Raw genomic sequence first — 13,689 nt, 5'->3', positions numbered from 1 at the left:
GTTTGTGTGTGTGGACTAGAGATTGAGTTGAAGGCCCCAATACTGATAATCAACCACCCTTCCTTTTTTTTAGTTCTGACGAGTCGTCAACACGGAGTAGCTACAATATGGTACGTTCTTTTTGTCTATCGCGTCTCTCTCGCGTTTATCGCGTTTCTAAGCTACCCCTGACGCTGACAATCCCTTCTCTCTCTCTCTCAAAAGGCTGGTGGCGACACTCGGTGCCAAATCCAACCTGAAGAAAGTGACACGTAGGGCGATCCTTGACGTCGACGTCCCAAGAGCATGCCAGACCATCACGGAGCCAGAGTTGCCCATGGCACTACGCCTGCAGGGGAGCTTACTGTAAGTCACATCTCCAAATGGAGGAAACTTGGCTCGTAGGGGGAAGAAAAGGAGATTTATTTTTCTTTGTAGAGTTATCCATGATTAACTTCTTTTCCTTTGGGACGACAGGTTCGGAATGACACGAGTCTTTTCACAACAGTGTGGTTATGTCTTGGTCGATGTCACGAGCCTGAGGGATAAGATGAGAGGGATCGAGTATGCTTCGAATGAGATGGAAATTGATCCGGAAGTGAGCAAGACGAGGTGAGTGTGTGTGTGTTGCTTTGAGGAACAAAACGACAAATAGACACACCCGGAGACTGACGGGGATGGCCATTTGCGATTTTTTTTGCATGAAACACAGACCAGAACAACTCAACATTCGAGAAGATCCTTTCTATTTCCCAGAAATAGACCTCAATTTCGACCTGGCTGCCTTTGGCATTCCGTCCGAGGCCTCTAGCGGTGCCTCAACTCGCAGCCTCCCTTCGACCCAGTCTAGTCTACAGATTAGTGATGAGGACGGACTTGACGAATGTGAAAGAGTCGGAGGAGAAGAGGAAGAAGCTGGCCTGGACATACATTCTTACAGCACGCCTGGAGGGGTTTCGGGTTTCGGTTCAGGACCAGGAACAAGTTTCCATGCCGGGAATGGGAGCAAGTCCCAAGAGCACTATTCTCTGTTCGAAGATGAGCCACTCGTTCTCGACAACCCTGTCTTTGACCTTGGTGACGACGGGTTTCTCCATCCGGCCGTGTCCGCGCTCTTGCAGGACGGAGACGAGGCAGGCATGGATCCATGGGCTGCCCATGGGGGCAACGTGAGTATTGGCGGCGACAATTATCCTGGGGTCCAATTGCCCGACGATCAAATTCATTTTGACGAGGACATCATCATGTTTGAAGATTCGGAGGCTGCAGTCCAGAATGCTGGAGCTCCAGTGACACCGCAGCGTGCAGGTACAGAGGCACAACAAAGCGAACATGGCACTTCCCTCACCGAGTCCTACCAGGAGCAATCAGAGACGGCCGAGGCACCGCAGCAACGTGTGCGTCAGGTAAAGCCTCTTCGACCAGACCAGCGAACAGAGTTGACCAACCGAGACCTGAGCAACTGGAACCAGAACTACCTCGCCAACATGGATGAGGCATACAAGGCAAAGCAAAATCAAAAGTCACACCGTGAAGCAAAGAAGAAGGCGGAATTCTGGGTCATGGAACAAGGTATCGGCAATGTTGCCACCAGCTTTGGTGCCGACAGAGAACCGCACCCTCTTGCGATGTTCAGCGGTCAGTCACTCTGGGACCTGCTCAAGGGTGTGCCCATCGGTGTCAAAAGATCGCGCAGCGGCTCCGAAACCGATGAGGATGGGGACGATGAAGAGGCGAGACGAGTCAGAGCCAGAACAACTTCCGACGAAGGGGTAGCTCGTGGGCACGACGTCGGGGGCGACGGCTTCGTCTTTGGTGATGACGACGATGTCCCAATGTTCCCAAGCGACAACTTCAACCCCGAGAGCGAAGTCGGTCGACAAGCGCCTTCCTCGCTGCCCGACCGCTCATCAGGTATGCCCTGGAATGTCTCCGCATCTCGTCATAGTTCTGCTCAGCCCTTGGGGAGCGGATTGGTAGCGAGATTGAGCTCCAGCGTGGGAGGTCTACCCGGCGGTATGGAACTCGGTCCACCTTCGGCACTTGGAAGGCGCGGATCTCGTCTCACCTCTGCAAGCCCTTTGCTGGGAAGAGGCTCCGGTGCGTCTAGGATCGGCAGCCCTTCACTTCTAACCAGCAATACTGAAGATGAGTTCGCAGACCTGGATGCGCAGCTTGGCCTCGGCACCGACGTGGAGGACTTTGAGCTGTACGGACCGGCCGCTGATGTCGATACCCAGACGGCGCAGCAGAGTTCATGGATCGCGATGGCCTTGGAGAATGAAGCCAACAATTTTCTCAGTTTCGTAAAGACGAAGATCAACGAGCAGCCACGTGATCAAGGGGAGGTCGGTGAGAGTACGGAGATGTCGAACGGAATCACGTTTGAAGAGTTACTTCCACCGACTCAGAATTCGTATATTGTTGGCGCTCAGGGCCTTCTCCACGTTCTCGCATTAGTCACCAGGGGTTTGCTCGAGGTGACACAGGGTGAACCGTTTGGAGACATTGAAATTTCAGTTGCCAATTTTACATGACTGCTGGATAGGAGGAGAGAGCAAGGGAACAGATATTGAAACACCCAGGTGGTTTAAGCGGGCCTTGTCGGTTCGACGGTAAGAGGATGCTTTCCGACTTGTCGCGGTGGAAGGGCTGGACGACGATAGAAGCTACGTCATATTGTGCGCAACAAAAAAAGGGTGAAAGATGTGGACGAGTCGTCGAGAATTGCAGTGTACGGAGTAATCATCATCACAGTTGAGACCGGCAAAGGAGAATCCGTCTTGAAGTGGTTGAAACAACATGTCGTTTGTTAGGCTGTGATTGACTCGGTGCTGGGTGGTTGAAACATCATCCATACTGTCTGATCGTCAGCCAATCCCGCCGAGACTGAATCGGGCTGGCCGTACAGTACGAATGTGGCTGAGACATACTTTGTGCAGAATACTTCAACTCACCAGCCACAATTCGTCCACGAGGAGAGTTACGTAGTTCTCTGTGCTCATGTACGATACATTCGGCCACCGATAAGCGATAAATCTGTTCATCTGACATGTCAAGATGACGGCGTGGAAGGGCATTGATCTTTTGAGAGTGGCAGGGCATGGCAAAAACGGCTGTCAGGTAAACAGGTGGTGTAGCTTTCAGTCCTGCGGGAGTAGGTCAGTGGCTGTTCTGGGCATGATGGAGGTCAAAGAGTCCACGTTGGCCTGGTGCGCCCCCCACGTAAGTGGCCCGTAGTCTAGTCGTACCCGGAACACCTTTGGGTGCCTTTGGGTAGGTAGAGGTTAGTGGGCGATCAGTGCCCGAGAAGCAACAAATCAAGGATCTGTACCTGGCAGCCAGTGCCTCGGTGGGCTGTCGGCTGCCCATCAACCGCCACCAAGCTATGGAGCACTCGTACTCATAAGGGCTACACTAAAGAGTTACGAGTACAAAGTATCCGAAAAATATGTTCGAAAAGAGATGTTCAGTAGCTGTACTCGTACCTTTGCTACATGACGATATCTACAGTACTGCGCAGTGCGCAGTACTCGTAATCATTACGGAGTCACCTTGCCATCGGACCTATGGATACGGAGGCGTGCAGAAATAGCTTAGTCCCATAATTCCTATGACGGTTTAAAAAGACATTATACTATTAGACATTCTAGGTAAAGAGTACCTAATAAGGCCTGTAGTGACTACCAAAGAAATAAGGGGGATGAAACCCCAGACTGAGTAGACTAGTAGCTACGGCCATACCTAAAGCTTTAGCAGAGAGAACATTTTTTAGGCTCTATTAGGCGTCACCTACTTAGACGCTCTTAAAAAAACATGTCTTTTGAAATTGCTAATTAAATGACAGAACTAGACTATCAGAGATTAATGTCTCTCTAGACTGGTCCTTCGGCGTCCTTGCCCTACTGAATAAGTATCCGTACCCATGTATGGAGTAATTAAGACGAGCTCCTTACAGGCTTTCAAGCGAGTGCCGGGATCGATCGCATTAGCCTGTGTAGACAACGGAGTAATCATACTTGTAAGGAGTCTATGAGTGGCCTGGATTGAGTCCGTACAGTAGTAGACCCTCCATACGAGTCCCCATAAGAATGCTCCGTACCTGGAACTTAGCATCAGCCTCGCCACGGCCTTAGGGACTCGTGCTCCGTACTTGCACATACGCTTCGACCACCTCCCGCCCACTGCTGTGCATTGACTTTGCCCACCACACACACGAGCATAACCATCGTACACCTGCTCTTTGTTGTGACAACTCGTCATCGTGGGACAGTTGGTTCACTTCTTTTTTTTTGTTTTTCCGTTCGGTCCTTTCAACAATTCTTTCTTGAACTGCTCTACGCCTGGTTGCGTTGCAAGGCATTGTTTCGCGCTCTTCGATTCCACCGGACCAGCCCAAAAGAACAAAGGGCCTTCGTTGACCTCAACTTGAAAACCAGCTTCGCTTCATCGGCAGTTTTCTTTGTTTTGCGCATTCTGCCGCAAGCCGTCGCCGTCCTCCAAGATTCAACACGCGCATCGTCGGCTCGGCCGGTTCCAAGACTGATCTCCGTCAGCTTGCGACAATGGCGAGCAACCAATATCGCCAGCAATGGCAACAAGGTCCAACCCAGGTGCAGCAGCCTTACCAGTATGATCGTAGGAATGACCAGAGACAATGGCAAGAGAATGGGCGCAGCCAGGGAACATCATACAACCAGGGGTATCAGCAGTACAATGACTATCCTCAAGATCGCAACGGGTACGACGACGGCTATGGTCATGTGCAGCAGCCTCCAACGAATTACGGTCGAAATGGACATTGGCAAGGCCAAGTCCAGGATCAATATCAACCGAGTGGTTTCCAAGATCCGCCTTATTACGACAACGGAAACGGATACTCACAACCACCTCCGCCGCAGCGCGACCCTTATCCCGAGCAAGCCCCGTCCTCAGGTCGCACATACCAATACGACGAACGTTACCGTACAAATGCACCAAGCAGGCCGCAGCCAGAGTATCACAATCATTCTTCAGGCGGACAGAGACCGTCGCGGGAAGCAAGATCTGGTCCATCTACACCACAAAAAAGACAGAAGAGTATGACGGATCATCCCGCTCATGGACAAAATGCTGACAGGAGATAGCGCGAGAACGCATTCTAGCCGAACCGACGTCGCCGAAGAACCTAGCCTGGGACAATCCTTTTGGCGCTTGGCCGCAAAAAAAGAAGCCGGTTGAGAGACAGAGGCACAGCAGTCTGGATGCTGAGTTGAAAGGTTTGAGCCTCAACGAGAGACCAGACAGTCGAGAAGCACGCCCAAACACGTCGCATGGACACCGCAAGAGGGATGAACACAGGTCTAATACTTCACATGGTGGCAGACCGAGCATGGAGCGACCCATGCCACCTCCGATGGACCATCAGATGCCTCCTCAGGAGATGAGATATCACCCGCAAGAGCCGAATCCATCAAGGGACAGGCGTCCACAGGATGTATCTCGCCCTCCACCGCTTCAAGATTACGGGGTAGCCCAGAGACAGGACTCTATGGACCTCAACAGACCACCACATCGATCGCAGGAAAATGTTCCTCCTTCGCCTCGACGTGTACCACGGCAAGATCCACGAGGACCTCCACCCCCGAACAACCGCGAATACGCGCAAACCGGGCCTTTTGGTGGAATGGACAGATATGGCGCTCCAGGAGAGTATGGAGCGCACATGAATCAGCTCCCTCCACAAGATGCTTCCCGCAATGAGTATCTTCGAGACGAAGGATATGCACAAGATTATGTTCCCTCTTCGAGAGCCGACGAATCACCTGTAGAGCCGCCACCGCAGCCGCAACAGCGTCAACCAGTTCGTCCGCCCCGTACCGAGGGCTTCGACCCGAACAGCTATAGAGGAGTGCCCAACACTGCTGGGCCAAACAAGACAAGGAGTCAAGAAATGCCAAACTTTGATGCTATACCCACAAATGCTAATGAAAAACCCGAAGACCATATTAGCACTGGGCAAGCACCTTTTGACCAGCAAGTTTACCGCAAGCCAACCTACCAAGTTCCCGGATCGTTCCCTCCCCCAGTCGATACTGCCGACATCATCCCATCACCACCGTTGAAACACAACAACAACAGTTCTCCTCTCGCGGACTTTGCTTTTGATCTGCCGCCAAGCAGAAACACTGGATCGGTCGATCGCCCATCTCCTGCAACATATCAAAATGGTTACAATGATGGTCCCAGGCCTGGACCAGGGGGCTATGAGGGCACTCAGCGTCCGCAAGCACAGTATCCTCCTCGATCAGCAAGCAGGAACAACATGAAACCGCCACCTACAGGGGATCTGCCACCCATCCCAAACAATGCTCCTCCGTATCGATCATTCAGTCAGGACCAATACCCTGCACGTCCCCACACGAGTAATGCCCAACGGCCACCGCCGCAGCCTGATATGGTTGCACCATACGACCGAAGCTACTCTGACCAATTCAGGGCTCCTTCGGCACCTGTCCCCAACCAGTACAACCAGGGCTATAGTCCAAGTCCAAGTCAACAGCAGAGACAACCCTATGGACAGCAACAACCTACCCCACGAGGTATGTCTCAGGAAAATTACTCGGGTGGTCCACCGCCCAGGAAACCATCCCAGGACAATTATAACCCTGGTCCTCCTCGACCTTCGACCTCGTCTGCACATCCGGTTCCAGTCAGACACTATGGCGATTCGAGTGTCAACCTCAATACCAACCCAGACGCTCTCCCAGCTCACCCCGAGCCAGTTAGAGGAAGTGGAAATGGATATCAACCGCAAGTCCAACCTGCTCCACCAGCAATGGCACAAGCACAATCAGCCCCTGTACAAAAGCGAGATAGTGCAACTGGCCGTAGCGATACGCCCCCTGTAACTCTTCAAGAGCTCAACAGCCTTCGTGTAGAATACAGCAAAAATCCAGCCAACTATGCCGTCGGTTTGAAACTTGCAAAGAAAGAAGTTGAGGCTGCTAGAGTGCTGGCGGACGAAGGTGGTGCGGCTGATGCCAAACAAACTCAAAAGAACCGAGAAAAATACATTTTCGACGCGCACAAATTGATCAAGAGACTTGTCGCGGCCAGTTATCCCGACGCCATGTTCTACCTCGCCGACTGTCATGGCCAAGGTCTCTTGGGACTTCCAGTTGATCCAAAAGAAGCTTTCCATCTCTATCAATCGGCCGCCAAACTCAATCATGCGCAAAGTGCCTACCGTGTCGCCGTGTGTTGCGAACTGGGCTCCGAAGAAGGTGGTGGTACGCGCCGCGACCCCCTGAAAGCGATTCAATGGTACAAGCGCGCCGCCACGCTGGGCGACACGCCCGCCATGTACAAAATGGGCATGATCCAGCTCAAAGGCCTGCTGGGACAACCGAAGAGTCCACGTGAAGCTGTGTCGTGGCTCAAACGTGCCGCCGAACGGGCCGACAAAGACAACCCGCACGCGTTGCACGAACTGGGTCTCCTCTATGAGTCTGCGTCTGGGAACGACAGCATCATCCGCGATGAGCGGTACGCATTCCAACTGTTCCAGCAGGCCGCCGAGTTGGGCTACAAGTATTCCCAGTTCCGACTTGGGTCGGCGTTTGAGTACGGCTTGCTCGGCTGTCCCATCGACGCGCGGCAGAGCATAGCCTGGTACACGCGCGCCGCGGCCCAGGGTGAACACCAATCCGAGCTCGCCCTGAGTGGGTGGTACCTCACTGGCAGCGAACCGCTTTTGGTTCAGAGCGACACCGAGGCGTTTCTCTGGGCTCGAAAGGCCGCTAGTTCCAATCTCGCAAAGGCCGAATACGCAATGGGTTATTTCAACGAGGTCGGCATCGGGACGGGAGTTGATGTCGAGGAGGCCAAGAGGTGGTATTACAGAGCAGCATGTGAGTGGTGTTTTTTCGTCATTACCCCTCTTCCGTCTTTTTCTGTCCTGTTGGTATTGAAACTAACCTTCCTGTCAATCTTTAGCTCAAAATTTCCCAAAAGCCCGGGAACGCCTCGAGGAATTGAAACGAGGTCAAAAGATGCAAAAGACACGAGTTTCACGGTCGAACGTCAACAGACAAAGTGACGGGGAATGTGTCGTCATGTGAGAGAAGTAGTTTTGTTGTAATGGGAATGAAGACGTTTTCCTTTTTACTCCTTTTCTTCATTCATCTCATCCCAAGGAATGAAAAACAGACACATTCTTGAGACGTCTCTCTTTTCTTTCCCCTTCCGTTTTGTGTGGACTCCCTCGATTTTGAAGCGGGAAAGGGGGCCACAGGCGATTGGTCTTGTGGACGAATATGAAAAGTGAAATGTTTGTGTTTATTACGGAAACCCTTGGAAGTGGCCTGCAGAGAGGGGGGGAGAGAGAGAGACGCTCTGTCCAGGATGCCCTTTTCCTACTTGTGGACTGTTTCACACGCTCACTCTCTCCATGTATGTAATGTATCGATAATATGATGATGGTGATGATGTGTGTGTGAGACCTTTTTTTCTTTTTTATTACTTGTCCAAGGAAAGAAAAAGAAAAAAAAGAAAGAGGCAAGACCCCCCCCCCAAAAAAAGACAAAAGGGTTCGAACGTCTTGAGGTGGGTATGAAAAAGCTCTCTGGCTGGCTTGATCATTTTTGATTCCCACAAGAGTATGTCATACATATCCAAGATCACCTTTGCCCGTTCTTTCTCCCGCTCGCTCGACGATTGGGATCCCCTTCCCAAATCTATACTGTATCAATACCACCACCCAAGGTGGATTTTTCGGCTTGCTCCGTGGGCCGGCACTTGAATCGACGCCCCGTGCGACAAAGGCAAGGATCGAAGAGGGGCCTTTTTCTTCTCCCCCCACGAATGTAATCGACAGCAAGGGAAGACAAATGCAAGATGTAGGGATCAAGCCCATGTTTTTTTTTGGTGTCCATCGTCCCTCTTGCCCGATGCCTCGGCCGAGCATGATGGCCGGAGCGATACCGAGTATGTATATACATCCTCCTTCAAAGACACGGCGGCCTGGAGCAGGACCGACTCTAGGTACGGGGGGCAGATATCATGGCAAAGGGCATAGTTTTTGTATCTTCAGCCGGGCAACACACGAAGCACAATCAAAAGGAAATTCAAACATGGGCACGTACGATTATCACGAGACATAAAAGGAGTCGACAGTTTGGGTCAATCATTTTTGATTGATTTGTGATGTGATGGCTAAACTAAACTAAACTGAGACCAACCAGCCAGCTGACTTCACGAAGAGAGTCGATGCTGTAGGAAGGTTGACAATCCTAGAGAGCAGATCTCTTAAACCACCCGAAGCATGGAAGAGTCCACTCCATCTGGATTGTGCTTTTTTTTGGGGAGTTTCCATTTTCTGTAACAAAAAAACACACGCTGAAAAGAGGGAATCCATTGGCCAGTTGAGTATGACCTCGCCTTTTGTTCTGGGAGCAGAGACTTCAACTGCTCAAACGTGGCATCCAAGCTGCTTTCTAGACCATGGCGTCAAGTCGATCAAGAGGTGTCGCGCAGTGCCGCAATCCCTCCGAAATTGTCAGATGGCTAGATGTACCACATGGACCACAGGATTGAAGAACCGGCACCCGAGAACAGGGGCATGAGTGGAGCAACTTCCGACTCTGATGGTTGAGACGATCCACTAGGGGTTTTCATCTTGAAGCCTGCACCACCCTGGGGTCCTCGGTGGGCTGGAACATCCTCGTGAGCTTTGGCACGATTGGACGCAAGATGAGCGTAGTAGGCCGCTGGATGTAAGCTCACAGATGTGGTGCTGCGCATGTACTGGTAACAATGTTCGTAGAGCATGTTCTGAAGGGCATTCGGCGTATGATTGGCATCGTCGTAGATGATGCTGTAATGTGTCGGGCGGGAAGTACCCTGCAAGGCGGTGTGAGAGTAGAGATAGAAGTCGAATTCATACGGACTTGTAACATCTCGCTCGATCAAGCAACCAGGTAGCGGATTGCCCTTCTGATCACCTGCGTCCTTTCCGGGAAAGGCTCGAACGTGGTGACGCTTACCGGCAATAACGACAGTGAGTTTGCCATTCCAAGGCTTGTTGTTATTGCACTCCGACAAGACCGATCTGATGTGCGGGACTTCTGATCTCATCACCTGAATGAATTGACCTTCAGAAACACCGTCGCGAATGTAGTAGACTTGCGATGGAATGACTCCACCGCCGACTTGGCTCATCCACTGAGTCGCAAGAGGTTTGAGCATGCTCTTCCAATTGTTTTCGGTAATCATCTCAACACGACGGCCGTTGGTCTGGCATGCAGCAGCATATCGGCCTGCGAATCTGTCAAAGGAGACAGTGATGGCAGCCATCGAGGCCTGCTCACTTCCAGGGGAAGCATGAGACACATCAGCACCGATGATCATGGTGGGCTTATTGAAACCTTTGAACCCCGAGGAAGGATGTGACACTGCCTGAGCAGTAGAACCGCCGAGCTTAGCATTGACCTTCATCAGTACATTGGAGTAGTACTGCGGGTTTCCTTTCAAGACCTGCTGGAGCTGCATGCATTGACTGACGATTCCAAAGCGGCAATCCATCGACTTCTTGATACGCAGGTAGTGAAACGCCTGCCGATCTTGGAGAAGGAATATCAGCAATTGGGGGCGACGCTGAAAATGGTTGCCGGTGGCTTGGTACAGATCATTGACGGCCTCACCGACGTCTGCCTTCAGTGCCATCAGGACCGGAGGGTGGTTCGCAACCTGACCACCATGTTCACGATAAGTCCGCGTAAAGTCAAGGGCAAACTTGTTGAGAGCTGGCTTGTCTGGTTTGAGACGTCCTGGAAAGAAACCGATGCCCCAAGAGGTAAGTTCCTGAGGGTTACGGTGGAGGAATTTGCAACCACGAAGGTCCCATCGACCTTTCGTGCCCGGCTGTTGAACTTTGTTGCCAAATTTCACACCTGGAGCCGGCAGAACTCGGGCATTGGTTTTGATCGGGTTTGGATTGATGCGTAGACCGTAATTCTTCAAATAAGAATCTCCATCCCAGTTGAGCCAGGACTTGCCTTCATTGATGGCCTGAAGACGAACGTGAGGGGGGCTGACTGCAAACTTGATCATGTTTGCAGTTTGGATCTCGTCCAGTTTGGTCAGGTAGCGTGAGCCGGGAAGGACCACAAGGAGTTCCATGGGGTATTTGACACCCTTCTTCGTCATCTCTACCAAGGGTAGATCGGGGTACTGTAGCGCGACATTGTATTTGCGTTGGAAATACTGAGCAACAGACAAATTCTCACCGGTAGGTCTCTTGGTAACTGGGTCCTTCCACTCAAGTTGCTCCTGATGGGCGTTGCTCGTGGAAATAGTGTGAATTTTCCATTCCTTGTTCGGGAACGGGTTGCCCGGGTACTGAGCGACGACCATCACGCCCTTGAGTCCCTTTCGAACCGTGGCGTGGTCATAACTTTCCTCTGACGATCCATTGCCACGGGTTCCCAACTTAGCCGCTACCACCGCAGGAGTCTGCATGCCCCATCTCGTGATGATTGTGGCCAGAAGGGAACCTGGCTTCCAGAAGCAAGTATTGGCAACGTCTAGGTTGATGATGAGCTTCTGCCCTTCGGCCATACGCATTGACTGATAAACCCCACGCCACACTTCAACGCTACCACCGAGATCGGAACGCTGGCCCTGACGCTTGAAGAGTGATCGACGAACAGTGAGAAATTGAGGATTGGAATTGGGACCTTCACGGAGAAGGTGATCCATGAAATTGACGCATTCCGCAACCTCTTGTCCGTACTGGATGCGTCCGGCTAGATATTGCTGGATGAGGCTGATGTCCACCTCACGAGTCTTCTTGATATGCAAGCGGAAAGCGTTTCGTCCCTCTCTGGAGGCCGGACGACCCGCCTCGACGTCAAGGTCGATCATCAGGCGGATCTCACTGTGCTCACGGAGAGACCAAGCAAGACGATTACCATCGTACAACATGGGAGGACCGGTGGCATTCTTCCGAGCTTGCGAATCCCAGATCTTCCGCTGAACAATACGTTTCTCCAGACCATTGCCGATCGTAACATCGTACTGATAGACCTTTGCAGTCGGGTATTGTGCCACTTGGTACGCGTTCAAGGCTAATTGAACCGCCTTGCCTGAAGTATTGAAACCAGGACGTTTAGCGAAGTCCGTGGGCAGCGCGTACTGTTCGTCATAGTCAGTACCCGGTGCAGAGATGTTCCTGAAGTATGGCACACTGATACGGGTGGACATGATGGAGGCTGATACTTGGAATCTGATGACTGGGTATTTTGGGTGGAGGGGAAAGAAGGGCAGAAAAGAAGGAAAAGGGCCCCTTAAGTATGCGAGAACTGGTCGCTGCCACCATCGGGTGAAGACGATGAAGCAGTGGGTGAGACATGACTTGCATCGATATTGAGAACACCATTCGCACGAGAGACAGTGATGCACTGCTCAATGGGTCTTGGGAATAAGTGTAGTGCAGCAAGTGGAGCAAGGATGGAAGTTGGTCAAGATCGGGGGTGAATGGCTGCGACAACAATAGTCGGTGCGACTGAAGGGCAATAGGGAAGATGATCCTGTGTGTGAAACCCAGACAAAGACGTGCATTGTTGTGAAAGCAGCGCGAACAAGGGCAGTGGAAGAGGAACATTGAAGGGGCAATCTTCACGTACCTCCTGATCAATATTGTAGAAGGACGGGGGAAAGTCAACGTTGCGAAGCTGATCGGTGTAACGAGGCTGTTTGTTTCGCGCTGGGTCACCGAGAGGAGCAGCCGGTTGATTTGGAGCCGCTCCACTGCCAGATTGGCTGCTTCGACGACTAGCAGTCGGTGGATTTTGAGGGACTGATCCACCTTGGGGTGCGTTAGGTGAAGTCCCGTGTCCTGAGCCGATGTTTGATGCTGAGCCTCGACTGGCCGGACCATCGAAACCGCCTGCGAAACCACCTTGGCCCGAACGATCGCCACGGCGAGAGCTGGTTTCACTGGAGGGAACGCCTCTAGTGGCCCTACCAGCGCCTCTCTTTCGCGCCGCGCCGCTCATGGTTGGTGAAAGGAAATGAGGATGGAGGAGTCAACTATTGCAAAGTTAGATGATGTTGGTGGCTTGATGAAGGAAGCAAAGAAGAGGACTGAGGTGTTGGATGGAAGAGGATGTGGAAGAAGGGGAGGAGGAAAGGAAGGAAGGAGGCATGTATAAATAGTTGAAAGGAGCAAGGGCAGTGAGGATTGTTGATATGTGAACGCGTGTTTGTTGTCGTTGTGAGGTCAAGAAAGAGCGTTGAGAAAGGACAAAGTGAGAGTGATCAAGGGCTTTGTGTGAGAGCGAACTGACTGGTGTTCCAGAGGACTGCAGACTCAATGTGAGGGAGGAACTAAGAGAACTGCCCAAGAGGCAGGGATGGACTGACTGAGATTACGGAGACGAAGGAAATGGAGATGAGGAAAATAATGACTGAGATGTAAAGAGAAGATTTGAGAGTGAAGGAGGAAGAGAGTGATGAGAGATGAAGAGGGGACAAGATGCAATATGTTTGCTGCCAACGTACCTACCCTCAATCGTTGGGACTGGCAAGCGCCTTGTTCAATTGATGGTGGATGGTTGAGCGCAGCTGCCACTTATGACCATGAACACGTATCTAGCTAGGTAGGTACCCTGTCGCTGCATCACTATTTTTGACTGCGCTGTTTCGATCTCGAATTGCGGTGATGTATCA

General features: G+C 51.8%; 3 protein-coding genes across 4 annotated transcripts; 2 read left to right on the top strand and 1 right to left on the bottom strand.

Annotated features, from left to right (window-relative positions):
- Nucleotides 1-680: 680 nt before the first annotated feature.
- Nucleotides 681-2,622, top strand: PV06_02776 (uncharacterized protein; the record flags this gene model as incomplete). Its single annotated transcript, XM_016403499.1, has 1 exon — nt 681-2,622. One exon carries the CDS (start codon nt 681-683, stop codon nt 2,514-2,516), a length of 1,836 nt encoding a protein of 611 aa, XP_016267396.1. The 3' UTR covers nt 2,517-2,622.
- A 1,583-nt stretch (nt 2,623-4,205) lies between these two features.
- On the top strand, nt 4,206-8,462 carry PV06_02775 (uncharacterized protein). Its single transcript, XM_016403498.1, has 3 exons — nt 4,206-5,058; nt 5,106-7,871; nt 7,957-8,462. The coding sequence occupies exons 1-3, from the start codon at nt 4,545-4,547 to the stop codon at nt 8,079-8,081; spliced, it is 3,405 nt and encodes a 1,134-aa protein (XP_016267395.1). The 5' UTR covers nt 4,206-4,544; the 3' UTR covers nt 8,082-8,462.
- A 707-nt stretch (nt 8,463-9,169) lies between these two features.
- On the bottom strand, nt 9,170-13,657 carry PV06_02774 (the record flags this gene model as incomplete). 2 transcript variants are annotated; one of them, XM_016403496.1, is made up of 3 exons in its annotated part: nt 13,526-13,657; nt 12,645-13,050; nt 9,170-12,153 (listed from the first exon to the last, which is right to left on the bottom strand). In XM_016403496.1, the coding sequence occupies exons 2-3, from the start codon at nt 13,014-13,016 to the stop codon at nt 9,526-9,528; spliced, it is 3,000 nt and encodes a 999-aa protein (XP_016267393.1). In that variant the 5' UTR covers nt 13,017-13,050; nt 13,526-13,657. The 2 variants fall into 2 exon arrangements, with proteins under 2 accessions (XP_016267393.1, XP_016267394.1); XM_016403497.1 differs by lacking the exon at nt 13,526-13,657 and having other exon boundaries at nt 9,526-12,153; nt 12,645-13,160.
- Between the last annotated feature and the right edge of the window lie 32 nt (nt 13,658-13,689).

This window comes from Exophiala oligosperma (genome assembly GCF_000835515.1).
Source record: "Exophiala oligosperma strain CBS 72588 unplaced genomic scaffold supercont1.2, whole genome shotgun sequence".
Taxonomy (NCBI): Eukaryota; Fungi; Ascomycota; class Eurotiomycetes; order Chaetothyriales; family Herpotrichiellaceae; genus Exophiala; species Exophiala oligosperma.
The sequence above is the reverse complement of the archived record's forward strand: the minus strand, read 5'-3'. Positions and strand labels throughout refer to the sequence as shown.